At 40.1% G+C, this 26,462-nt stretch overlaps 1 protein-coding gene across 4 annotated transcripts in view; it reads right to left on the bottom strand.

The window, feature by feature from the left end:
- appa (amyloid beta (A4) precursor protein a) overlaps positions 1–26,462 on the bottom strand; it is a 178,665-nt gene that overhangs the window by 21,076 nt on the left and 131,127 nt on the right. For 2 of the 4 annotated variants that reach the window (XM_060833841.1, XM_060833840.1), the window contains exons 7-12: positions 20,469–20,636; positions 3,966–4,099; positions 3,611–3,685; positions 3,138–3,296; positions 1,994–2,122; positions 554–653 (exon numbers count right to left, since the gene is read on the bottom strand). In XM_060833841.1, coding sequence (XP_060689824.1) covers positions 554–653; positions 1,994–2,122; positions 3,138–3,296; positions 3,611–3,685; positions 3,966–4,099; positions 20,469–20,636 — 765 coding nt within the window. The remainder of the gene's footprint in view (positions 1–553; positions 654–1,993; positions 2,123–3,137; positions 3,297–3,610; positions 3,686–3,965; positions 4,100–20,468; positions 20,637–26,462) is intronic. The other 2 variants (XM_060833843.1, XM_060833842.1) reach the window with 1 other exon arrangement.

Raw genomic sequence — 26,462 nt, 5'->3', positions numbered from 1 at the left:
TAGTTGGACATGCTGATAAGCTAACAGAAATACGATAAAAAAAATAAAAATCCTGAGGTCCGTGAGCATTCGAGAATCTGCTTTCTCAGTGTCATGGTTTTTTGTTTGCAAATAAAAGATCTACTTCTCTATATTTTCTCCACAATACTAATAGGCTAGGATAAAGTGAGGACTGCAGATGCTGGAGAGTCAGAGTCGAAAAGTGTGGTGCTGGAAAAACACAGCAGGTCAGGCAGCAGCTGAGGAGCAGGAGTGTCAATGTTTCGGGCATAAGCCCTTCCTGAAGAAGTTCCCAATCAGGGATATCACAGCCTATGGAGGTCCACCTGGCTGACAACATAAGATGGGCTTTTCTCTCTAGAGTGCAAGATTTCAGGGTCAATTAAATTCAAAATAGGACTTTTTAAGCTTGTACAGATTAGTATTATACTGGACATTATAGTTACCCAGATTTGTGGGCCCAATGGCTATTCCTATATACCTTTGACCTTACTTGTGGTATGGTTAAAAAAAGACAATAAATACAAGAACCAACACATTTATGGGGGCATACCAACTTCATCCTGGATCTCCTCTGCAACTGAAGGAACCTTGTAAAGCAGAGATAGGCTCTGGTTCATACGTTCATCAATCACACGTAGGTGAGTCATTACCTGAAAAAGACAAAAGGTAGAAACTTTAATTAAACCTATACATTGTGGATGCTTGGAAATATTTACTCTCATTGGTGTGGACTGTTGCTATGGGAAATTGACAAAAGCACTTGCAACTTCCTTGTTTGCAAAATGTTTATAAACTAGCTGCATGCCCCCTATGCTTACACAGAGATTCCTTCCATGACACACAAATATGATCATTTAAAACTTGTTCTGAAGGGTCACTGAACTTGAAACATTACCTTTGCTTTCTCTCCACAGACTCTTCCAGATCTGCTGAGTTTCTCCAGCAATTTGTTTTTATTATGTATTTCCAGCATCTGCAGTTCTTTGTTTTATCTTATGTCATGCAAAACTCTGCTGCTTGTGTCCTAACTTGCAACAAAAGTCTCATTCAGTCATCTCTTTCTGCTCTGGCTCATTTATATAGACTTCTGATTAAGCTGAGTCTCAATTTTAAAAATGTTTACAGTTTCATCTCTGTAATTACCTGCAACCCGAAAGCTACCCAATCTGTTATTAATTGCAGTAAGTTCCTGTGCTTACGGATCTACACCAGCCTCCTGTCAAGCAACATCTCTATTTTTAAAATTCTTATCCTTGTTTTCAAATCTTCCCATGGTTTTACTCTTTCTCACCTTCATATTTACAACAAGCTCTTTCATTGTCTATGCTTCCAAAACACACAGAAGTTACCAGAATCTATTCCAATAGGTTTAATTATTATTGCTGATTTAAAGATGCAAGAGCTTACAAAAAGCAAGAAAGGACACATTTTCACAGCTTGTTGCTAACTTGTGCAAGCATTTTTTGCTGTGAAGTCTTACAAACAAACAAAGTACAAACAAAATTCCAAAGTTCACTGCTGTTTGTATATTTGTGTTCAAGTTACCATGAATTATTAAGGTATAAAATTTCACTGAACTTGCATATAGTCAGGTATTGACATGCTCAAGTCCCTACTCCAGTGCTGCTGCCACCATCCCTGATTCACAAACAAGAGAACTGGGTGAGGTAGAGAAGTTGGTGGGGTTCATTAAGTGGCCGTCTTCAGAGCACAAGGTTTTCAGCAGATTGAACTGATATAGGGATGAGATGAAGGGTTTCAAAGAGCAAAGTACAATTAAATTGAGATTTAAAGCCTTAACTGAATCAATCTTTGCAATTACAGTCTGGTTGGGATAATGTGGGAGTAACTGTTTTTGGCTCTAAATCGTGAAATTAAATGGGGCACAAGGTACAAACTTGCGCATCCTGGTTTGGACTTTAATTTGATCATAAACAGAATGCAAATGTGAGGTGCAATGTGAGCAGTGCTCATTTGATGAGGATCTTACTTGTGATTTGATCTGAGCTGCCTTCTTGGGGTCGACCATGCGGACATGCTCAAAATGTTTCAGTGTGTGCTGTCTGTCCTTCTGTTCAGCACGAATATACTTCTTGAGTGCATTGAGGACATGCCGGGGCTAGAAAGAAACAAGAAAACTATTGCAGTACCGTTACTGTTTGCAGAAAACATTGCACAAATTTGAAGATGAATGAAAGCTAAAAATCCCATGATAGCAATGTAAAATGTTTTGCACATCTTAAGCTTATCAATAAAACCATTGTTCTGTTTAACCCAGATATTTTACCGTCTGTTAACTTAGGACATGAAATAAGATTTCAGAAAGCTTTTTAAACTTCAGTGCCCTACACCAATCTGTCTACCAGGCACATAGCAGGTGCTAAGGATTTATTTCACTCTCACCACCCCTTGTTCGGAAGCAGATAAAGGCTTCAGGAATGCACACTTCACATTGTTGAGCATACAACTTCTATCCTTTGCCTGAGGGACAAACATGCTGGTCCAATAAGCCACTGGCAGCTGTGTGAGAACTCAGGCATTGAATTTCTCGAACATTGTAACAACTAAGAACCAGGCAAAAAATAAAATTACCTGAACAGGTTTTCTTTTAAAAAAAACTAAAAAGGACCAATTCCTACCCTTTTGCACCAGTATCTTAGCATCTTTCACTGGATGAATGAGCAAGAGACCTTATCTGTAGCATGCAGAAATGGCACCATGCATTGCCAAATAGGAAATCAATGAACAAGGCCCAAGATAATGGGACCTCCTTCTTCCTTTGGGCAGAACGCCTAGCCTCTGTTTGGCAACATTCTCATAGGACACCTGGAATGAGGCCAAGAAAACAGCATACTACAGGGAGTAGCTCATGGATCTGTGAACATACAACTGAATATCAACACTATCTTAAATACAGCAAACCAGTTAGGAGAAAATAGAACAACTAATGTCAACAAGAAAACCCTTTTGCAATATAAAATTATGTTTTTTTGGTATAAAAGAACTCCAAAGTGAAATACAAATTGTAAGCCAAAACTTCAACGTGAATTAACAGTGCCCTGCATTGTTTCCACTAAGTGATGGGCAAACTCTAAATGGGCAATTTTTTGTATTTGATCAAGCTGTGCACTTACCCGGGGTGGATCCGCCTGGAGTGCAGCAAGGTAATTTTCCAATGCAATACGACGTCTGTCATTCAGCATGGCCTCCACCCTTGCCATGTGGGTCTCTACCAACTGCTGTCTTTCACTTGCTGCTTCCTGCTCCAGTGATTCCACCATCTCTTGGAAACGCTTAAAGATCAACAATTTTTCCCATTAAAATAGGTGGTACAAACTTCCAATTTTTAACTTAAAAGACAATGTTCGTGAACTGTACTAACAGTTCAGACAAGCTCTAGTGTACAAAGGAATAACAGTGCCGTGCCAATGTAAAATGCTGGAACACACAGATGCAGAATAAATTTCAATGATGTAAAGTTTTAAAACTGGTCATGCATTTCCTTCCTTTTCAAAACAGTAATAATGCTAAACACACAGTGCTGTCTTTCCACCTGAAATAAAAAACAAAGGATCAATACATAAACTCCCTAAAACATTCACATTACCTGAATGACAGCCTTTTTATCAGCTTTAGGCAGATTTTTAGCTTGACGTTCAGCTTCTTCCCATTCCCGCATTATCTAAAGACAGATTAGTAAGTTAAAACCCCAGATCATGATTTTATTTCTCAAAATAGAAAAAAAAAATTCCAGAGAAGTGGCTTCAATACAGTCACACAAGCAAACTGGACTACTTTTGTGGTTTATTTGCTTGAGGTTGAACAATACATTGGTACTAAGATCAGTTGCAATACTGATGAGATAGGTCAACTGATATGATATAGGACCAGTAAAACTGTTATTAATCCAAACTACAAATGTAAAAATCAAAACAGAATAGAACAAGTCAAAATAAACTAACCTTTGACATGCGCTCTCTATGTTTGGCTTCCAACCTCTCTTTTGCCTTCTGGAAGTAAGCATGCTCATTCTCATCACCAGGTGTTTCAAGGTACTTGTCAACAGCATCTGGAGTGCTGGCAGCTGTAGTAGGGACTAAAAGTGAAAACGACAAAAAGTGTTCTTAACCACTAAGTAGTATAATCTTAGAAAGGTCAAATAACTAAGTCTGCAAAAGTCCAACTCCATGAAGTCATTAGTTTTGGCAAAAATTTAGAAAGTTCTTGTACCCTTCATCTTAGACAAGGTACATGGAAAAGTCAAAATGTGTGGTCCGGAAAAACAAGAGCCGATCAGGCAGCATCTGAGAAGCAGGAGAGTTGACATTTTGAACATAAGCTCTTTATCAGCAATGTGCTCTAAATGTCGACTCTCCTGCTCCTTGGATGCTGCCTTACCAGCTGTGCTTTTTCAGCACATTTTTTGGCTCTGATCTCCATCATCTGCATTCATCACTTTCTCCAAGATGCATGGAAAAGCTTGGTTAATGCTTCTTGCCACATCTCTCGTTTCCAAGCTCCTTCTCTACTGCATTTTTCTGGTCTTCTATTTCATCAGTTTGGCAACAGTTGGTGCTGGATTGAGATGTTCTCTTTCCAAAGACAGATGCGTATTCTCCCCCCAACTCTCATTCCACAATGGTTCCACATTATGGCTGCCATGCCACATACATAGACTGCAACTCTTTACCACCCTTTGCTCCTATTATAATTGGCATACGCGCAGAAAATATTTTTGTTATTGTTCCTCAGTCCAACACACAGAAAACATTGTGATGTAGTAGCCAAAATCGAACATAATACTCCTAGTTCAGGTCTTCGTATTAAAAAGCATTAATTGCTGAAAGCCTATGTCCTACTTGTCCAGATAAACATCCCAGCACTTTATTTACTTCTCAAAATTAATTTACCATATGCTCTGCGTGTAGTGTCTACCACTAATTTCTGGTGCCTTCTGAACTGTGTGCCTATTTAAACTCCATTACATGCTTGTCATTCATGATTTCTGATCTACAGTTTATATTTGCTCAATTTATTATGGATTCTTGTGGCCTTTCCAAATTAGAAGTCTTTTATGTGAAACTTCGTCAAAAATCTTTCTGAAACCAATACAAAAAACTGCCACACACTACCCTAACTCCAAAGGAAGCCTGAAAGTTTGGAAATCAAGGTTCCTCTCCACTTAAACCCACACTAGCAGTTTCTCATTAAGTTCTTGATATACAGATATTCCACATCAGAATATATTTCACTGTAGGTACCTGTATCTGTTTCTTTTAAAAAAGACATTGCCCTTTTGTCACCTGGATATTATGAAAATTAAAGATTGCTCCACAATAAGTTGTCAATGATCGAGGGGTTTTTTCTCTGATCTCTTTCAGCACATTTAAATATATACAACAAGCAAAAACGTAATAGAAGAATAATTTACTACATGCTATAAGTAACTCTATGTCTACATTCAACTAAACAGGAATATTTCATTTTGGTTGCTACATATACTGCTGTTGTCATGGAATTTACAGTTCTCTACTCTAGTCTAGCACCAGAAAAGCAGTGCTTCAGGACACGTTGACGAAAACGGCACAAAAATAAATGTTCGTTGTTTGCTTATGGATAATACACTAGAAGATTGCGAAAAGTTGTAGAAAACAGTCAGTTCAAAATTCAACTTGTTGACCTGACTAGAAGCAAAACAGTCAAGCTTAAATATAATCAGGGAGGGGACAGATTGTTCAAAAGACCCAAAGGAAATTACATGTAAAACACTAAGTATCCTGGACAGATGGCAGAGGATATAGTCAAGTGAATGTTACCTTTGATAGAAGTGCAGAATAGTTAATTCAAGATTCCAAATGTTATCTAAACTCTGTGATAGAAATCTTTACATGTTCTGGACCTGATGCAGTTGTAACCCCACTACGGATGGTGGATTTGGATCTTGTCACCATATTTTATCCATTTTTTTGGGGCGGGGGGGGTTAACTGGAATTTCAAATCAAAGCCATTGGACCATTGTTTTTCAGCAGAAAATTAGAACTAAGGCTGAATAACAATTTATGAAACCCTAAATGGTTTGCAACATGGACAAGATTATTAAAAACACTGATTCTACCTAAAAGAGCTGATCTAACAGCAAAGCAAGCCAATAACTAAAATGGATGACTCTGTGGAGTAAGGGTAGGAAATGAAAAATAGCTGTACCTTGCATATACTGAGTCCCTATCTAAGCAACTCTTGGAAAGTGCTCAGTTGAAACTGGGTATCTGGTGAGGAAAAGATAAGTGCTGCTGGTTGCTAAAATAAAAAAGAAATGGCAGCTTAGAAACCTAGGGGAAAGAGGATAAATATTTACCAGCATATTAAGATTAGAGAAAAGGCAGTGCCAATTTTGCTTCTTGGAAAGGGCCATTAAAAATGTGTGGAATTTGTTACGCAAAGATGATGATTTTCCAAAAATAATTTACAGACAAATAACAGTCAAGGATAAGGTAGTGACATTCAGTTTTCTGTAAAGGTAGGAAAAATAATGGATCCAAATAGGTAGCAGATGGTATCAAATAAAACGCAGTAACATTGCCAACATCTGGGTTTTTCATTTTTCGAATATAGGTCCTAGTAAGACAACATCTTAGAATGATACCATATTCCCAAAGTGCAGATTAATAAATTTATTGGGAATGATGCATGTTTTGAAGCTGAAAAATGTTTGAAGTTGTAATGTAGAATCCATCTCAGGTCACACTCCAGTTATAACCTTGCATGTCTGTCTGAAGTCTGAGAATGGGGAGATTAAACACATTAATTGTTCAAAATATTAATCTGGAGGATGTCTTTCCTTTCCAGAATAGGAAAAGGAAGTCAAATTTCACCTCAAAGAGACAGACTTTGTGCAGTAAGCATTCAGTGCAGCCCACAGATGAAATTGTGCCACACCACTTCATTTCACAGAATTGCTGAGTAAATAACAATGCGATCTGCACTTAAAATATTATCACGTAGTCATTCATTTTGAATATCCCAGAAAAAACACTTCAGCAGCATGCAGGTTTCAAGTTCCATCATTAGTTGAGGTGTCCTGCAACATGGTGACCTGGTGCTCTCCCTCCATAGTGGAAAACCAGGTTTGAAAGGGGAGATCTGTTGGCCACCAATTTTGGTTTACACACAGGAGTGCAGTCTAAAGTGTCACTACTTTGTAGACAGACTGCTTTTGTAGAACATCCAAGAAAGTCTATTTTTCAGCATTTTAGAAATATTTTTGTGTGGAGGTGTAAGTCACAGGCAAGTCCAGCAACTTATGTCTATCCCTAATTGCCCTCAAAGTGGGTGATGAGCTGGCTTCTTGAACCACTGTACTCAGCAAAAGATGCACCTCATGAATAACCAGATGTTTCTAATTTCACTTCATAATTTGACATGATGGAATATGCACTGTTATCTTACATTGTTATTTAATTATCATAACCTCTGCATTATCACATTGACAGAAGGTGAGGTAAGCATTTTCAAGCTGACTCGGATATCAAGATATGGAGAAAAGGTGGATTAGTGAAACCGAGACATACATCAGGGAGAAAGTGAGGACTGCAGATGCTGGAGATCAGAGCTGAAAACGTGTTGCTGGAAAAGTGCAGCAGGTCAGGCAGCATCCAAGGAACAGGAGATTCGAAACGTCGAATCTCCTGTTCCTTGGATGCTGCTTGACCTGCTGCGCTTTTCCAGCAACACATTTTCAGCCGAGACATACATCAGCCAAGATCTAGCACAATGCTGGAATATGCCCAAACAGTTAACTCATGTTCCTTGTGAATGAGCCTACATTATATTGCATTGCCTCAACTTTCATCCAGTTGCTAATTTCTTACTGGAGGCGAGGGTGTATAACTGATGAAGCAAGGTATCTGAATGTTAATCAAAACTTAATTTTTGGAAGTGAGGACTAAAATATTGAAATAAAATGGTTTTAAGTTGCATATATTCCTGTTTGTTCCTCTCATTTCATTATGGACTCAAGGTCAATCCAATTCAACCCTGAAAAGCACAACCAATTCTGCTTAAAGATAACGGCGTGAAACAATTACAAATGATGAGGGGGATGTATGGAGCTGAGCTCAGATACTGTTTCAATTGTAACAAAATGTAAAATAAGAAAGGTATTCACCAAATGAAATACAGTAGAGAACATGACCGTTTTTTGCTTGGGGGTGGGCGCGGGCAGTTGATGGCAAGAGGGAAAACTTTTGAAACTGTTGTATCTTGTCAATTCCAGGTCCATGAATCTAAATAGATTGGGACAAACTCAGTCTCTGTAGTTGGTTCCAGAAGCTGTGCAATCTGTTTGGTGCCAGGTTTCAGGAACTCAGCAATTGCTGGAAAAAAATCAGCAAGACTGAATGGTCACTGAACTCGAACATTAGTTCTGCTTTCGCTCCACAGATGCTGCCTGAACTGCTGAGTTTCTCCAGTAATTTCTCTTTTTGTTTCAGATTTTCAGCATCCAACGTTCTTGATATCAGAAAATGAGCTCTGTGCTGGAAAGGGACTTGCAGTGGGAGATGGAGGATCCAAATTTCAACAGATTTTTTTCGATAACAACAACAAAGAGGTCAAGAGATTCTTTTTAAGGATTAGTAATAGTTGAGGGCTACGTTGTAAAGCAGAATTACAAAACTTTTGGGTTATTATTTGAGCCACAAAACATTGGTGTAGGTTAAACATCTTTAGCCAGATGATTATGTGGCTCAAAGATTTGTGGGAGAGACGGGCTTTGGGGGATTAGCACCAAAACAGGGAAAGAGCTGTATGATATGAGGTGAAGTTGTCTCTGAGGATCATTAGTGTATGGAATTCTCTTCCTTAGTTGATGTTAGGTCACTGAATTTATTCAAGGTTGAGCTAGATAGATTGCTAATAGGCAAGGAAGATGACTGTTAATGGGGGCAGACTGGAAAGTTGAACTGTGATGACAAAATGATCAGCCATGACTTTACTGAAAAAGCACAGCAGCTCTGAAAGGCCAAATAGTCTACTTCCAAGTCATGTGTTCCTAAACAGTACCAGCAGAGAAGCAAATACAAAAGGATTAGCAGTGGATAGATGAAATTTACATAAATGTAATCACTTTCACAGTATTGGGATTTCTCATCTAAACTGGCTGAGGTGCTTACTTTACCCAGACGACAGATTAAAGCATGGAGCAATTTGTTTGGAGTTTCATTTAAGCTGCTAAGGAAAATGGGCTAAACCTTGACCTACTGAAATGCATTTGTAATAACGTTTTAGTTCATCTAGAATTTTCATTTTCAAGTCCTCAGATTTTTCTCACGTAGAATCAATTCTACATGCCCAGATTTTAATATAATTCACGCCACTTTGCAGATGTGTCATGTCTATTCATATTCTTTGTTTGCTGTGCAAAAAAGTGTATTATATATGCACTCAAAGACAATGCAAATTTACAATCTATGCTTTCCTTGGATGTTTCCACGTGAAGAAACACTATGTAGATTTAATGGGCAAAATTGCTTTTGTTATGTAATTAGATGCCTGCATTGCAGAGGAATATTAATGTTATCAATTGTTACTGATTTGGGGAAGGAAGAGACTTTTTGTCCTTCAATTTTCTTTCTTTATTCTCTAAAGATTTACAGCAGTGACAGAGGACTATGGTAACACTAAACAGAATTCTTGGTAGACAATGTCAGAAATAAGAACAGAGTGCAAGGAAAATTCAACAGGTCTGACAGCATCTGTGGAGAGAGAAACTAAGTTAATGTTTTTAACCAAATACGACTTCCACAGAATTCACAGAGAACTAAGATTATAAATATGAGAGCAACTTCTTCACTCAAGAGCTGGTTCTAAATTATTTTAAGGTAGATCCTTCACATGCTTACAGAAACCATTAAGCAGAAGCCGTTGCTGGACACAATAGAATCAGAAAATCCATACAGTGTGGAAGCAGGCCATTTAGCCCATCAAGCTTCTCACCTAGACCAGCCTCCCTACTCGATCCTGTAACCCTGCATTTCCCAAGGCTAAATCATCTAACCTACACATCTTTCCATTGTGGGGGAAAACTGGAGCACCTGGAGGAACCCACACAGACACAGGAACCCAAGTTTGGTTCCATCCTCAGGTGATTGTGCAAACTCCACTGTGACATTCTTCCTGTGTTTGTGCGTTTCATCCTACAGTCAAAAGATGTGCAGGTCAGATGGATTGACCATGCCAAATTGCTCATTGCGTCCAGAGATACGTAGGCTAGGTGGACTAGCCATGGCAAATGCAGGGGAGGGGGTGGTGGGAGGGTTGTCAATAAGGGGTTACAGGGATTGACGGGGGCTGGATCTGGAATGTAGCTGTCATATACTAGAGAGCACTTGCAGACTAGAGGAGAAAGAATAATTCTGGAACAGATGGATAACAATTCAAACAGCACCAAGCGAAGACAGGTCACTTAAACAGATATTTGGGAGAAGAAAGAGAGATACAAGGTTAAGTTCCACAAGGTTAAGTCGCCATCTTGGAGTTTGCTGTATTGTACAGGCACAAAATTCTTTATCTGAAATCTGAAAAGCTCTATAATCCAAAGTTTTTTTCTGTATAACATGGATGTTTGGCATGCAAACAGGTGACCCAACTCCACACCCACTTGACCGATGTCACTCAGTTATGACATGGTGGCATGTCCCAACACTGGCAGGTGTCAATTGTGCCTCAGTGCTTGTACTAGTCACATGTGGGTCTGCTCTTTGGTAAGTTTTTTTTAATTTCACTGTGAAAATGTCACTTATTCAGAAATCCGAAAAATCCCAAAATCCAAAAAAACTGGCCCCAAGGATTTCGTATAAAGGATTGTATATCTGTACTGACTGCTAATGTTAAATACTTCATACCAAAAATGTAGAAATGACCTCAATCTACAGCAGAAATGCAGCTGGACCATGTCACGTTTAGAAAGGAACATGCCAAGGGAGCAAAGAAAATGCAAAGAACTTTCCAACTAAGGCACTAACCACCCACCATGGAGGCTATACATTGAGTGTTGATGACAGAGGCAGCTGCATGGAAAACAAAATAGCAGTTTAGGGGGCAGGGGGGTGGGAGATGGGGGTTTGAGGACGAGGAGGAGGAGGAGGCGGCAGGCAGATAGAACATCAGATGGTGGAAGCTGAAAAATCCACATGTGGAGGAGCAAATCAGAAAGAACATGCAGAGACCTGGAAGACAAATTGAAGTTAAGGTTATTGTCACATGGAAGATGGCGGAACTCAGTGGCACACTTGAGGAAATCTGGTGAACAAGTGTCAGAAAGATCACGAAAGAGAAAGGTTGTGAAAACATAAGGAAAATAAAATGCAGTCGGAGAAAAGGTGAGTAAAGTTGCCTTCCTTGAAGAAGCTCTCTTCCTCCCTCTACAAGGATTTCAGTGAGTCCCTCTCTCACTGCACCCCCCAGGTCATCTCCTACCTCTCCGCCCCCACCCCACTCCGGCCTATCACCCTCACCTTGACCTCCTTCCACCTATTCCACCTCCATCGCCACTCCCCCTAGTCCCTCCTCCCTACCTTTTATCTTAGCCTGCTTGGCTACTCTCTCTTATCCCTGATGAAGGGCTTATGCTCGAAACGTCGAATTCTCTATTCCTGAGATGCTGCCTGGCCTGCTGTGCTTTGACCAGCAACACATTTGCAGCAGGAGAAAAGGTGAATCTGTTAAAGAGCTGGAAAAAATTAGGGTCAAAGGACATAAAGAACAGTACAAAAAAGGCAAAAAGAAAGTAATTGCTAGCATCAAAGTCATTCCAAAGAAGAAATATATGAAAGCCTGTATGTTGAAGAACCATCAAAAAAGTGTACATCAAGGACAAGCATTGAACCCATCCCTCTTTCTGATTTTCATGGGTATTCAAACTGAGCAAGTAAGACACAAGTGTCACGGTCAATGATGTACGTAGATGGTGGAGGCAGGGAGGTGAGGACATGACTGGAGAAGTCATGGAAAACAAGGGTATGAAGAGCAGTAGGTCAAAGACACAATTTATGGAATGTCATCTTGTACCGAGGAAACACAATCAGAGTGGAGGTACTGAAATTATGGATGAATACTTGGAGTCATTTCGAGCACCTGTGCTTTGTATTGGCAGAAGTTTTAAATATTGGAATGGAAATTAAGTCACAGATTAATTCTGGTTGGAGGAACTGGAAGAAGTGCAGTGCAGGGCTATGAGACAGAAAAACATTGCTGAAATTGAAAGGAAGCATCTGTAAGATAGTTCAGACACTGGTCTCATTATTCAATGCAGTAAACTAGGGCAGCATCAAAAAGAAGAACAATGACTAGCGACTAATGAGATGTCAACACTGAAATGGATGTGTGGAGTACTAAGAAAAAACAAAAACAGCAACCAGGCCCCGAAGGTGTCAGTGAAGATTGTGACAATATCAAAGAAAATTACTTAGAAGAGACTGCACAAGCAAGTCATCTCTATCAGCAGAGAGAGAGAAAATATGGTGAAATTAGTGGTGGCGATGGAACTTCTAGGAAGACGACCAGATGGAAGGAATCAGTGGTGAGATAATGTAACAGGACAGACAGAAAATTATAGAGGTGCTTGACCAGCAATGTCGTGACCCCAAGAAAAATGGAAGCTGAAAGAATATTATGCACGGCGAGGAAATGGCTGGGTGCCCATGATTTCTACTCATTACCATTTCAATATTGGTTACTACTTTTAGAATGAAACAGGGAATAGCTTTCCAATATCAGCTGAAGCTGTCTACATCTGTAGATTAGACATTTGTGGTTACACCATGTCCTTGCATGAAATGATTATCCTCTTCACTTGGAATGCAGCCGACAGTATCAAGTCACATAAAGTCAGAAATTTTATAACTATACCACCCAGACAGATACATTTAAAACTCAACAAATTGCTTTGTACTACCTAAAACTTCATGAGTAGAACTTCTTCCCAATGAATGTGCTCTCAGTGATTTGGAGATCAGTGGGAAGTAATGTAACTCTATCCCATTTTGGAAAGTTTTCAATGTTGTCTGCTCCCAATAATGCAATTTATCTCATACCACTTATCACTGCATCAATGAGATAGCTTAACTTCTTAACTAGCATGCCTGCAATTTCTCAACCTACTAAATTCTAGCCCACAAGTGAGCACTTATTTATAGGTCCATGTTCACAAACTAAAGTTAGTGCCATTCAGGATTCAAGAAATTAATGGTGGTGAAAAAGTAGTAGTCAATTCATTTCACACAGATAAATTTAGATAGACCTCCCAAATTGTTCTATGTGTCAATTTTCTCCACCTAATTTCCTGACTAATAGGAAGAAATTTCATGAAAAGGTTAGAGGTGAAGATATTGGCTATCTACTGTAAAGTGTCCTTCTGCCAAATTTGCATTTGCCTCATTTTGATTGTCAGAGATTTGCAATGTGCAATGTGCTTAATTTTGCCTCAAGAGTCACATTAAAGATTTCATGTGGCTATTTCCCTATAACCAGAAATAGCAGCCGCCTGGACTCAGCACTGAGTGGAATAATTTTAAATCATAACCACAGCCTGGTATCGTTTTTTCACCCAAGTTTGTTTTGCTTCCTCCTTATTAGGTTAGCATATAGCTGCTGTTCTGTCATTCACATCTCACCGAGACAAACCTTGTGTTCTGATACTTCTTAAATCACTACTGCCTTTAGCTTCTTTTAACCTGCAAAATCATTTGTCATTTAATCCGTGTTGTCTTTCATTTGGTCACAGATCTTGTATTTTTGGATCTTTCACTTATTCAAAGCCTATTACACTTTTATGCTTTGTGCTAACAAACAAACTTATGAATCAGGAGCAGTAGGCAGCCATTCAGACCCTCAAATCTGTTTTACTATTCAATACAATCATGGCTGGTCTAATCATAACTTCAAATTCACATTCCTTGTTATCCCCTATAACCTTTCAAACATTTGTTTAACAAGAATCTACCCACTTCTACCTTAAAAACATTCAGGTATTTCCATCACCATTTCAGAGAGAGAACTCCAAGGACTAATAACATTGATTAAAAAAAAAACCTAATCTCGGTTTTAAATGGGTGACCCCTGATTTTTAGACAGTGACCCTTAGTTCTAGATTTTCGCATTACAGGAAATATTTTCTCCATATCTAACTTGTCAATACCCCTCAGGGTTTTAAATGCTTCAATCAATTCACCTCTTTACTCTTCTAAATTGTAGCAAATACAAGCCTAGCTTGTCTCATCTTTGCTTATAAGAAAATCTGCCCACACCAGATATTAACTTAGTAAACCTTCCCTGAACTCCCTACAACACATTTTCATTCTACCTTCAATAAGGTGGCTTGTACTATGTACCCAGTACCCTAATGGTACTGTCACTACAGCAGTCTCACTAATGCTCTGCATAATTGGATCATAACATACATTTTTCTGTACTCAATTCCCCTCACACTAAACAATAATATTTTGCTTTATAATTAACAATAAAATTAGCTTTCCAAGTTCATGTATCTGCATAACCTTTTCACAATTCATGCACAAGGACACTGAGTCCTCTACATTTCCAGCTATGCGATTTCTCATCATTTAGAGAATCTTTCTGATAAAAGATGAGGCCTGACTATTGCAGTAATTAAAATTCTTGTAGCAAACCAAGACCTGACTGGGGCGAAAGAATGTTTAACCAAATGAAGCTTTACTAAAATACCAGAAAAAATGTATCAAAGATTATTCATTTTTTGATCAGGAGAATGTTTCTAGATGTCCCTACATTGGGGTTGTAAAGGTGTGGTTGGGCACTTCCTAACTTATTCTGGCAATTCAACTCGTCAACTCAACAGAAATCAGCAGGATCAAGCTAGCAATATCCTATCAAGCTAGGGAACAAGAATGGAAGGGAACACAGTCCACTTCAGTTCCAGAAAGTCAAGAACCAAAGCATCCCTGAGAAAGCAAGTCTTAAATGTTAGTGTGCTAATAGTATACAGTATTATTTTCTATACCAGACAGGTTACAAAGTCACCATGTGAGGCAAGTCAAATTGGTAAAAATAAATTCAGGCAACTAGAACCTTCATGCTATTTAGAAAGCCAGTGAGGACTGTATGGGGTTGCTTTTAGGGTAAGCTCACTCTTTTTAGGGCCATGCAACATTACGACAGAAGTGACAATAGATTCCAGCAATGTACCCAAAATAAACCCAGGATCAACACAAACAGAGAAGATAGGAGAATGAGCATGCCTTCGACTCCTCAAGCCCGCCTGGCCATTATGATCATTGCACAACTTGCCTCCTCAATTCACAGCCAAATAGTTATTTGTCTTCTTTTTGCTACCGAAGAGGACAACCTCACATTTATCCATGTTATACTGCACCTGCCATGTATTTACCTACTCACTCAGGTTGTCTCAATGAGGGATCCAAGTCACAGGTGAATGTGTGAGAAATGGAGTTCACTGGGTGGAGTGTAGATAGAAGGTGATGAGTGTCACAGAAATCAGCTATATATAATCTATATTAATGTCTGGGACAATGATGCAGGAACAACATACCTAAGTTTGCCGATGGTACAAAACTAGATGAAAAGGAAAGCCATGGAAAGGAAACAAAGGCTACAAAGAATTACAGGTTCAGATGTCCCCAGGAGTGGCATTCTCAGTTGGATTGCACTCCAGTCATATTTTCTTATGTTAAGTCTGAGCCAGGAATATCAATCTTAGCTCCTTCAGAAATGCAGAACGTACCTGAAACCAACACTGTCCCACTCAATGTAGGTCAGTTAAAGGAATTCAAGCAATGCCTCCTTTTGCAGGAGTCAGTGTGCTGACAGCACAACTAAACACTTTGACAGCTGCTGTTAAAGGAGAAGGCCAAGTGTAGAGTAGAGCAGAGGAATTAGTAGGGATGGGTGTCACATATCAGTTGATAATGGGGAGGGGATGTTCAGGTTAACCGATGAGGGGGACAGGGGCTTGGCACATCACCATTGATGATGGTTGGGGTGATAGTGGGTGTTAGGGATTCAGAGCATGTAAGAGATCAAGGGGGCTATGGTTGGGGCATTTGAGGTATGCTTATTGATTGTGGGGTTTGGGGTTGAGAGAGAGAGAAAGAACGAATGAAAGAAAGAACGAACAAAAGAATGAAAGAAAGAAAGAACGAAAGAAAGAAATCAGCTTAGTAGCAACTCAGGAGTTAGATTAAACAGTTTCAAAAAAAGTCTAATTGTTTCCCTGGGCAACCTTACTAAATGGAAGAGGAACCCTCCGAATTCTCCAATATTAAGAGCTTTTGCGGAATGTTCAAGATACTAGGGAATTGCTCATCTATATCTTCCATTTTCTGTGCGATTCCTATGGAGTCTGCTGCATTTGAGATCCTGTAGGGCCCCAAAATGCAATACCAGTCTGCTGAGAAAATGACTCTCTTGCCATGTGAATATCTGGGTCAAAGAGTGGGCACAAGATGATGGATGGATTTTAATGTACGGTACTCACTTTGGTTCTCAGAATAAAAACAGAATTTTTTTTAGAAAGGTGTGAAAGTAGTAACTGATACATAAAGAGACTTGGAGATGCTGGTATAGGAACAAAAAATTCAGCAGGTAGATGCAGCGAGCAATTACAAAGACAAATGATACGTTGACCTTTATTTCTATATTCCAATCTCGTTGAAATAAAGAAACCTTGTTAAACTTGACAACATCTGAAGGACCTCATGCAGTTTTGGTTTCCATGTTTATGAAAGGATATATTTGCACTGGAGGTAGGACAATGAAGATTCAATCAAAATAAGACCATAAGACATAGGAGTGGAAGTAAGGCCATTCGGCCCATCGAGTCCACTCCGCCATTCAATTATGGCTGATGGGCATTTCAACACCACTTACCAGCATTCTCCCCGTAGCCCTTAATTCCTCGTGACATCAAGAATTTATCAATCTCTGCCTTGAAGACATTTAGCGTCCTGGCCTCCACTGTACTCTCCAGCAATGAATTCCACAGGCCCACCACTCTCTGGCTGAAGAAATGTCTCCGCATTTCTGTTCTGAATTGACCCCCTCAAATTCTAAGGCTGTGTCCACGGGTCCTAGTCTCCTCGCCTAACGGAAAAAATTTCGTAGCATCCACCCTTTCCAAGCCATGTATTATCTTGTAAGTTTCTATTAGATTTCCCCTTAATCTTCTAAACTCCAATGAATACAATCCCAGGATTCTCAGCCGTTCTTCGCATGTTAGACCAACCATTCCACGGATCATCCGTGTGAATCTCCGCTAGACATGTTCCAGTGCCAGTATGTCCTTCCTGAGGTGTGGGGACCAAAACTGGACACAGTACTCCAAATTGGGCTTTATAGACTAGACACAGACCACTTCTGCTGGTCAAGACACATGAAGTGTGTCTACAGGAATAGTGCCAGAAGACTGGAGGACAGCAAATGTTGTCCCCTTGTTCAAAAAGGGGAGTAGAGACAACCCTGATAATTATAGACCAGTGAGTCTTACTTCAGCTGTGGGTAAAGTGTCGGAAAAGGTTTAAGAGATTGAATTTATAATCACATAGAAAGGAATAAATTAACAGGGATAGTTAACACTATTTTGTGCAGGGTAGGTCGTGCCTCACAAAGCTTATTGAGTTCTTTGAGATGGTGACCAAACAGGTGAATGAGGGTAAAACGGTTGATGTACTGTATATGGGTTTCAGTAAGGCATTTGATAAGATTCCCCACAGCAGGCTATTGCACAAAATAGAGGCATGGGATCGAGGGTGATTTAGAGGTTTGGATCAGAAATTGGCTAGCTGAAAGACGGCAGAGGGTGGTGGTTAATGGGAAATGCTTACTCTGGAGTTCAGTTACTAATAGTATACCACATGGATCTGTTTTGGGGCCACTGCTCTTTTATAAATGATCTGGATGAGGGCATAGAAGGATGCGTTTATAAGTTTGCGGATGATACTCAGGTTGGTGGGGAGAAAAGAGCTGACGTTTCGAGTCTAACTGACCCTTTGTCACAGCTTTGACAAAGGATCAGTTAGACTCGAAACTTCAGCTCTTTTCTCTCCTTACAGATGCTGCCAGACCTGCTGAGATTTTCCAGCATTTTCTCTTTTGGTTTCAGATTCCAGCATCCGCAGTAATTTGCTTTTATCTAAGGTCAGTGGAGTTGGGGATAGTGTTGAAGGATGTCGTAGGTTATAGAGACTTCAGCTGCAGAGCTGGGCTGAGGGGTGGCAAAAGAGTTTAATGTGGAAAAGAGTGAGGTGACTTACTTTGGAAGGAGCAACAGGAATAAAGAGTACTGGGCTAATGATAAGATTCTTGGTTGTGAAGATGAACAGAGATCTCGATATCCATGTACATAGATCCCTTAAAGTTGCTACCCAGGTTGATAGGGTTGTTAAGAAGGCATATGGTGTGTTAGCTTTTATTAGTAGAGGGAGTGTGTTTCGGAGCCATGAGGTCATGCTGCAGCTGTCCAAAACTCTGATGCGGCCACATTTGGAATATTGCGTACAGTTCTGGTCACTGCATTATAGGAAGGATGTGGAAGCTTTGGGAGTGTTCAGAGGAGATTTCCTGGGATGTTGCCTGGTATGGAGGAAGGTCTTATGAGAAAAGGCTGCGGAACTGGAGGCTATTTTTGTGAGCGAGAAGGTCGAGAGATGACTTAATTGAGATATAAGATAATCAGAGGGTGCAATAGGGTGGACAGTGAGTTTTTTTTCCTCAGTTGGTGATGGCTAACACAAAGGGACATAGCTTTACATTGAGGGTGACAGATATAGGACAGCTGTCAGAGGTAGTTTCTTTTACTCAGTGTAGTAGGGGCATGGAACACACTGCTTGCAACAGTAGCAAATTCGCCAACTTTAAGGACATTTAAATGGTCAATGGATAGTCATATGGATGAAAATGGAATAGTATAGGATAGATAGGCTTCAGACTGGTTTCACAGGTCGGTGTAACATTGAAGGACGAAGGAACTGTACTGCGCTGTAACATTGTATGTTCTCTTTGATGTGTCTACATCGTTAATGACTGTATTTTGTTAAATAATAACAGTACTGAATAGGAATGCCTGATATAAAACTTAAGTATGTCATTAAACTCTCCAAAGAAAATGTCCCTATTAGCTTCAACACATTGCAAAGTTGTTGGCTATAATACTTTGATTATACCTCATCAAGGGTTATATACATCCTCTTTGTCCCTTGCTGTATGTTGTAATGACCTAGTTTCATGCACAGTAAATCGATTATCAAAAGTTAGACTTGTAAAAAGCATTTTTCGAAATGGAAATTGCTATCAGTTGGGGTTTCCTTAGAAATTTTGCCCTATCATTTCAGGAACTCTAACTTGCAAGACAATTTTGTTAGTTTTAGCACTGCCCCTGCAAGCTGGAAATAGTTGGGCATCTGGTCAAAGCTAGCCACACCAACCAAACTTTGTTATTTAACCAGAGTCAAATACTCCAACTGCAAACATTACAATTCACATTTTGGAAAAAAAACTTGCTCTTTGAATGTGAAGATTACTGCCTGGGTCAGCAATTATGGTCTATCTCCAATGTGCTGCAGTTTGGTGACTTTCTGCAAGCAGTCCCCAGCAGATCGGCGACACATATCTTTTAAATCTCAATTTTAAGTCTGCCAGAATTACCAACAATATTCTCTGAAATCTACTTTCAGATCTTTCTCTGCATCTTCTGTGCCTGGAACACTATATTTTGCATCTTGTTCTATTACCTTGATGTACAGTATGATTTACCTGGATAACATGCAAAAAATACATCTCACTGTATCACAGAACATGTGACAATAATAAACAAATCAAATCCATTTGATTTTGGTATATCCTTGGAGTTATCAAGGAGGGAATTCCAGATTTTTGATCAAGTGACAGTGAGTGGTGATATGGTTCTAATCAGAATGCTATGTCATTCATAGGGCTAGTTGTATATGGTGATATATCCATGGATCCGTTGCCCTTGCCTTTCTAGTGGTAAGCACCATGGGTTTCAGAAATGCTGTTGAAGGAGGCTTGATAAGATAATGTAGTTCATCCTGTAATCTTATACATTACCTCAACTCTGATATTTCATATCACATAATGCATTGCTTTGAGGAGAGAAAACATATGTCTAGTAAGCTAGAGTAAATATCAAAGATCACAAGGCAAGTTCCTAGCCTGAAAGATGTCCAAAGAAGCAATAAGCTTAGTTACAATTCAAAAACCAGGTTAGGAATGTAGAAAGCAGTTAGTGCACAGCTACTCAAGGGGGAAAAAGGAGAAAACAGTTGAAGAGCATTACTGCAGGAGTTAAGATGTCAAACTGTGGCACTTGCCCTACAGGTAGACAGCAGTAAAACTAGATGAGGTTTTCAGTGCAGAGTGACACACAGAAGCTGCAACCAGCTGGAGGGTTCACTTACTGACGCTGTTACAGACGGCCAAACAGTACTCTTCGGAGGCAAAGTTGTTTCTGTTTCCTCCACAGCCTCCATAAATGAACTGTGCACATTTTCCTTCACTGATGTCAAAGTACCATCGAGGTATCATAGCTTCACAAGGCCCAGTTTCTGCTTGCTCAGAGCAAACCTCTGAATATGAGAGATGCAAGGATTTCAGTCAGGGGCAAAAAACAAATTTACAACAAATAAAAACTACCCCTTAAATGCTTCATAATATTAGCAACTCAGATGATTTTGCTTTAAGTACATTGATATAGCAATTCAATTTCCCACACTTCTTATATCTTGCGTGCTTTTGAATTACTGATCTAATCATTTATAAAACATGGCTCCATGTTTTGTCCAGCAGTGGGGAGAATTAGTCGGGAACTCCCATCAGCCTGATGTAATCTTTAGACAGTTAAGTGGCCCCCAGTGGACCTTCTCCACAACTGAGATCTCTAGCTACGGAAATTCCACTAGTTGGTGAACCAGACCCAACCTGCTCTTTGGATACTGGTAGTGAGCTGCTTCGTGAACTGCTGTTAGGTTTACCCAGAGTCCAATGAGAAAGGGACTTCTACGATATTGACACAATAACAGCAAAGAATGTACAGCACAGTATAGTTTGAGGTCCAGATGGTATATGGAGTGGAAGGGAAATTGCAGATGGTGGCACTCTCATGAATCTGCTTTCTGATGTCTTTCTCGATACAAGAGGTTTGCAAAGTGCTGCCAAAGCAGCCTTTGTAGTTTAGTGCATTTTATAAACAATATAGACCCCTGCCACGCTGGAGTGTAAGACTGCTGATTGTGTGTCACTCAGGTTGTGTTGCACTATCCTGAATGGTCTTGAGATTCTTGGTGTCGTTGGCACTTATCCGGCAAGTTGCACTGCCGTCACATTCCTTACTTGCGCCTTATTAATGAACATACTTGGGAGTTTGAAGTCGATTAACCCGTGGGTGGCACAGTGGTTAGCACTGCTGCCTCACAGGGCCAGAGACCCGGGTTCAATTCCCGACTCAGGCGGCTGACTGTGTGGAGTTTGCACATTCTCCCCATGTCTGCGTGGGTTTCCTCCGGGTGCTCCAGTTTCCTCCCACAGTCCAAAGATGTGCAGGTCAGGTGAATTGCCCGTAGTGTTAGGTAAATGGGTAAATGTAGGGGAATGGGTGAGTTGCGCTTCAGTGGGTTGGTGTAGACTTGTTGGGCCGAAGGGCCTGTTTCCACACTGTAAGTAATCTAATCTACAGTATTCCAAACCTGTACCTGCTCTTGTACCCACATCAGTTATGTGATCGGTTCTTTTATTTCTTTGGTAGGGTAAGTGCTAGGATGTTGATTGCGAGGGGTTCATTAACATTAATGCCATTGAACGTTATGAGGATTTGGTCAGATTTCTCTTGTTGGTGAATGCCATTGCCTAACATGTGTCACACAATTGTTAGTTGCCATTTGTCAGCTCAAGCATGGATATTGTCTGAGTTGTGCTACATGCATATATGGATTACCTTAATATCTGAAGAATCACAAATATTATGCAATCATCAGCAAACATTCCCACTTCTGACCTTATGACTGAAGGAAAATTGCTGATGAGGCAAATGGTAATAGTTGGGCTTAGGACGTTATCTTGAGGAATTCCCGCAATGATACCCCACACTGAGGTGACTGACCTCCAAAAACCACAATCATCTTATGCTGTGATAGGTGGACCATGGTTGTGTGGAAGTTAGGAGCCAAATGGTGCTGTTGGAACATAAACTGAGCATCAGTTATTGTTTTGTAAGAGCTGCTTGATAGCACAGTCAATGACTCTTTCCATCATCTGCTGATGATAGAAAGTAGACTGATATTGGTGCTAACTGGACCTGTTTGGATTATAGTTTGACATTTCCCGTTCGAGACATACCTGGGCCTTTTTCTGCATTGTTGGTGTAATGCAAGCATTACAGCTGTTCTAGAAAAGATTGACTAATGCATAGCCAATTCTGGTGCACAAATCCTTAGTATTACAACATTATCAAGATCCATAGACATTGCATTATCTCGTGCCTTCCACTGTTGCTTGATATCACGTAGAGTTGATCAAATTGGTTGAAGATTAGCATCCATGATACTGGGGACCTCAGGAGCAGACAAAAAGGATCATCCACTCAGCTCGTCTGGCTAAAGATGGTTGCAAATGTCTCAGCCATGTAATTTGCACTAATATGCTGGACCCCCCCCCCAATCATTGAGGATGGGAATATTTGGAAAGCTTCCTCCTGTTAGTTGTTTTACTGTCCATCACCATTCAATGCTGGATGTGTCAGGACTGCAGAGCTTAGATTTGATCCAAATTGCTTGGTTTTCTATCATTTGCTGCTTCTATTGTTTGGCATGAAAGCAATAGAGGGAGCAACCTGATGAAGAATCATGAAGTGAAAAACTGGATGCACATAGAATAAATAGCGGTAGTAAATTCTATATACAACTCTCCTGTATCATTCAAGGATGATAGAAAGAATTAATATAATTGAGAGTGATGAGAATTAAATGAGAGGATGGGGAAACACAATGAATTATACAATTATATAGGCATCAAACCAAGTATTATAATATTTCTCTGCTGCTACACAATGCCACAGACACTGCTGTATTCTACTTTACCCAAATGAAATTTTGTGCTCCTTTTACCTGAGCAAGGCAGTGACTGTTCACATTGCTGCACTTACTCAGCTACTTTCAGGGTGCATTGCATAGATATTTCAACTGCAAACATTACTTTCTATAGTCTCCTAAGTTACATTTTCCAACATCTCAAATACAAATAACTTGCTGCTTGTCTCAAATTGTTGCGCAACCTGTAAATTTGCTTATTTTGTACAAGTTTCTGACCATTGCAAGGAATCACAAAAGTAGATGAATAATTAATTGCATGTGAAACCATTTCACAAAGTGCGCATCCCTTCAGCTAATTTTTTTCCTCCATATCAACAAATCTTCTTTGCACTTCGTCTCATTTCACACAATGCAAACAGCTTATTGGCTAAAGCATATGGAGCATTCAGTTCTGAAAGCAGTACCAGCACTGCCCTGAAAAACCATTAGTATAATAGACTCCAAAACTTTGCAAAGACAAATACACATCCTCCAAAAAGTTATCTTCAAATCTGTGCATTCATCATCTGATTAGTCAACACAGAAAGAATGAGAATTGTAACAGTATCTATTAGAACTAATTACCAATAAGTTCCATGGTGGATTTGAAATATCTGGAGATGGGATGCATATGATTTATTAGGCATTCACTGATTTGGTAAGGAAGCCAGCCATCAACATAAGCCAAGATAGGGCCAAAAGTGCTTCAACAGTGATTAACCCCCTTGTTTAAGAAAGGATCAAGACAAAAGATGGAATATTATAGGCCGATCAGCCTAACCCTGATTGTTGGTAAGATTCTAGAATCCATCGTTAAGGGTGAAATTTCTAAATTCTTGGAAGTGCAGGGTTGGATTAGAACAAATCAGCATGAACCTATAAGTGGAGGTTGTGCCTGACAAACCTGTTAGAATTCTTTGAAGAGATAACAAGTAAGTTAGACCAGGGAAACCCAGTGGATATTATCTATCTAGACCTCCAAAAGGCCTTTGATAAGGTGCCTCATGGAAACTGCTGAGTAAGATGAGGGCCCACGATGTTCGGGGTGAGCGACTGGTATGGATTGAGGATTGGCTGTCTGACAGAAGGCAGAGAGTTGGGGTAAAAGGTTCTGTTTTGGAATGGCAGCTGGTGACAAGTGGTGTCCCGCAGGGTTCACTGTGAGGGCCGCAGCTGTTCACATTAATGATCTGGATGAAGGGACCCGGGGCAATCTGGTGAAGTTTGTCGATGATATAAAGTTCGGTGGACAGGCAGGTAGTACTGAGGAGGTGGGGAGGCTGCAGAAAGATTTAGACAGTTTAGGAGAGTGGTACAGGAAACGGCTGATGAAATTCAACGTGAGCAAATGTGAAATCTTGCACTTTTGGAAAAAAGAATGTCGGCATGGACTATTTTCTAAATGGTGAGAAAATTCGTAAAGCCAAAGTACAAAGGGATCTAGGAGTGCTAGCCCAGGATTCTCTAAAGGTTAACTTGCAGGTTGAGTCAGTGATTAAGAAAGTGAATGTAATTTATCTCAAGAGGGTCGGAATATAAAAACAGCGATGTGCTTCTGAGACTTTATGAAGCTCTAGTTAGGCCTCATTTGGAATACTGGGCTCCACACCTCAGGAAGGGCATACTGGCACTGGAGCGTGTCCAGTGGAAATTCACATGGATAATCCCTAGAATGGTAGGCCTAACATATGATGAATGGTTGAGGATACTGGGATTGTTAGAGCTTAGAAGATTGAGGGGAGATCTAATAGAAACTTGCAAGATAATGCATGGCTTATAAAGGGTGGATGCTGGAAAGTTGTTTCTGTTAGGTGGGGAGATTAGGACCCGTAGGCACAGCCTTAGAATTAGAGGGGGTCAATTTAGAATGGAAATGAGGAGACACTTTGTCAGCCACAGAGACATGGAATGTAGTGGAGGCTGGGACGTTAAATGTCTTCAAGGCAGAGATTGATAAATTCTTGACCTCACAAGGAATTAAGAGCAATGGGGAGAATGCGGATAAGTAGAGAGGTGAAATGCCCATCAGTGATGAGTAAATGGCGGAGTGGACTTGATGGGCCGAATGGCCTTACTTCCACTGCTATGTCTTATGGATGGCTTTACATTGGAGCAAAATCTCAGTTTCATTCATTAAGTATTTTTACAGAAACTTGAAACCTAGACTGATTGCAATCTCACTTTCCACAGCAAAATTATGAAGGGTAAATGTAGCACACCAATTATTTCCCAATTAAGATCAACTTGTTCCTCACCAAGAATCGAACCTGAAGTCCACTCGCCTGTTTGTATAGTTTTAGACCGAGTGGCTCTTTCACATCTGAGACCTTTGGGCCCAATCATTAAAACTCTGAAATATTCATTTTTTTTTCAAGTGGTAATGGTGGTGGCCACGGACAGTTTTGCCAGGGGTTTTGAAGTTACAGCAAAAAAAACCTTGGAACTTATTAGCAATTAGTTCAAATGAATTACGATTCAGTACTCATCCTTTAGGGGTTGACTAATCAGAAGTTGTAGATGAATGCACAGATTTGTAAATAACAGTTTGAGTATGTTTATCTGATGTCACAAAATCCCTAAAATCTACTACACAAACGGCTTTAGCATAGCAATAGAAGCTTGTCAGTGTTAGTTTGAGCTGAACGCTCCGACTGCCTCAGCCAACAAGCTGATCGAATGAGCTTTGCTAAAATATTTCAGCAAGAATGTTACATTCCCTTCCCAACAGATATAGTCAGGGTGGCACAGTGGCTAGCACTGCAGCCTCCCAGCACCAGGGACCCGGGTTCGATTCCACCTTGGGTGACTGTGTGAAGTTTGCACATTCTCCCCATGTCTGTGTGGGTTTCCTCCAAGGGCTTCCGTTTCCCCCCACAATGCATATGGGCCATGCTAAATTGCCCATAGCGTTAGGTGCATTAGTTACAGGGAATGGGTCTGGCTGGATTACTCTTTGGACAGTTGTTGGGCCAAATGGCCTGTTGCCACACTAAAGAGTATCCAATCAATAGTGTGCCTTTGGCAGGTTATGCTCCTCCAAAGTCACATCAGTGCTGCCTGTAATTGTGCAGAAAGCTTCGGTAAGCAAAGGGCAATGTTTTTGAAAAAAACCTGTTCGAGTGGGTTCAAGCCTGCCAATATGTTAAGACGATTTTTCTACGATCCCGACTGGAGTCCTTTCAGCACAACAAAAACAGAACGGCTGAACTCCCATTAATCTCTAACCACTCAAAATCACCATTTTGATGGAGGATTATGGAAACTGGACATTTTTTATCAATTTAATATTTTCCTCACAATTTTTGCTAATCAAAATACTCTCACTGCCCT

The sequence above is a fragment of the Hemiscyllium ocellatum genome, chromosome 12, assembly GCF_020745735.1.
Source record: "Hemiscyllium ocellatum isolate sHemOce1 chromosome 12, sHemOce1.pat.X.cur, whole genome shotgun sequence".
NCBI lineage: Eukaryota > Metazoa > Chordata > Chondrichthyes > Orectolobiformes > Hemiscylliidae > Hemiscyllium > Hemiscyllium ocellatum.
This window is presented reverse-complemented; position numbering and strand designations above follow the sequence as displayed.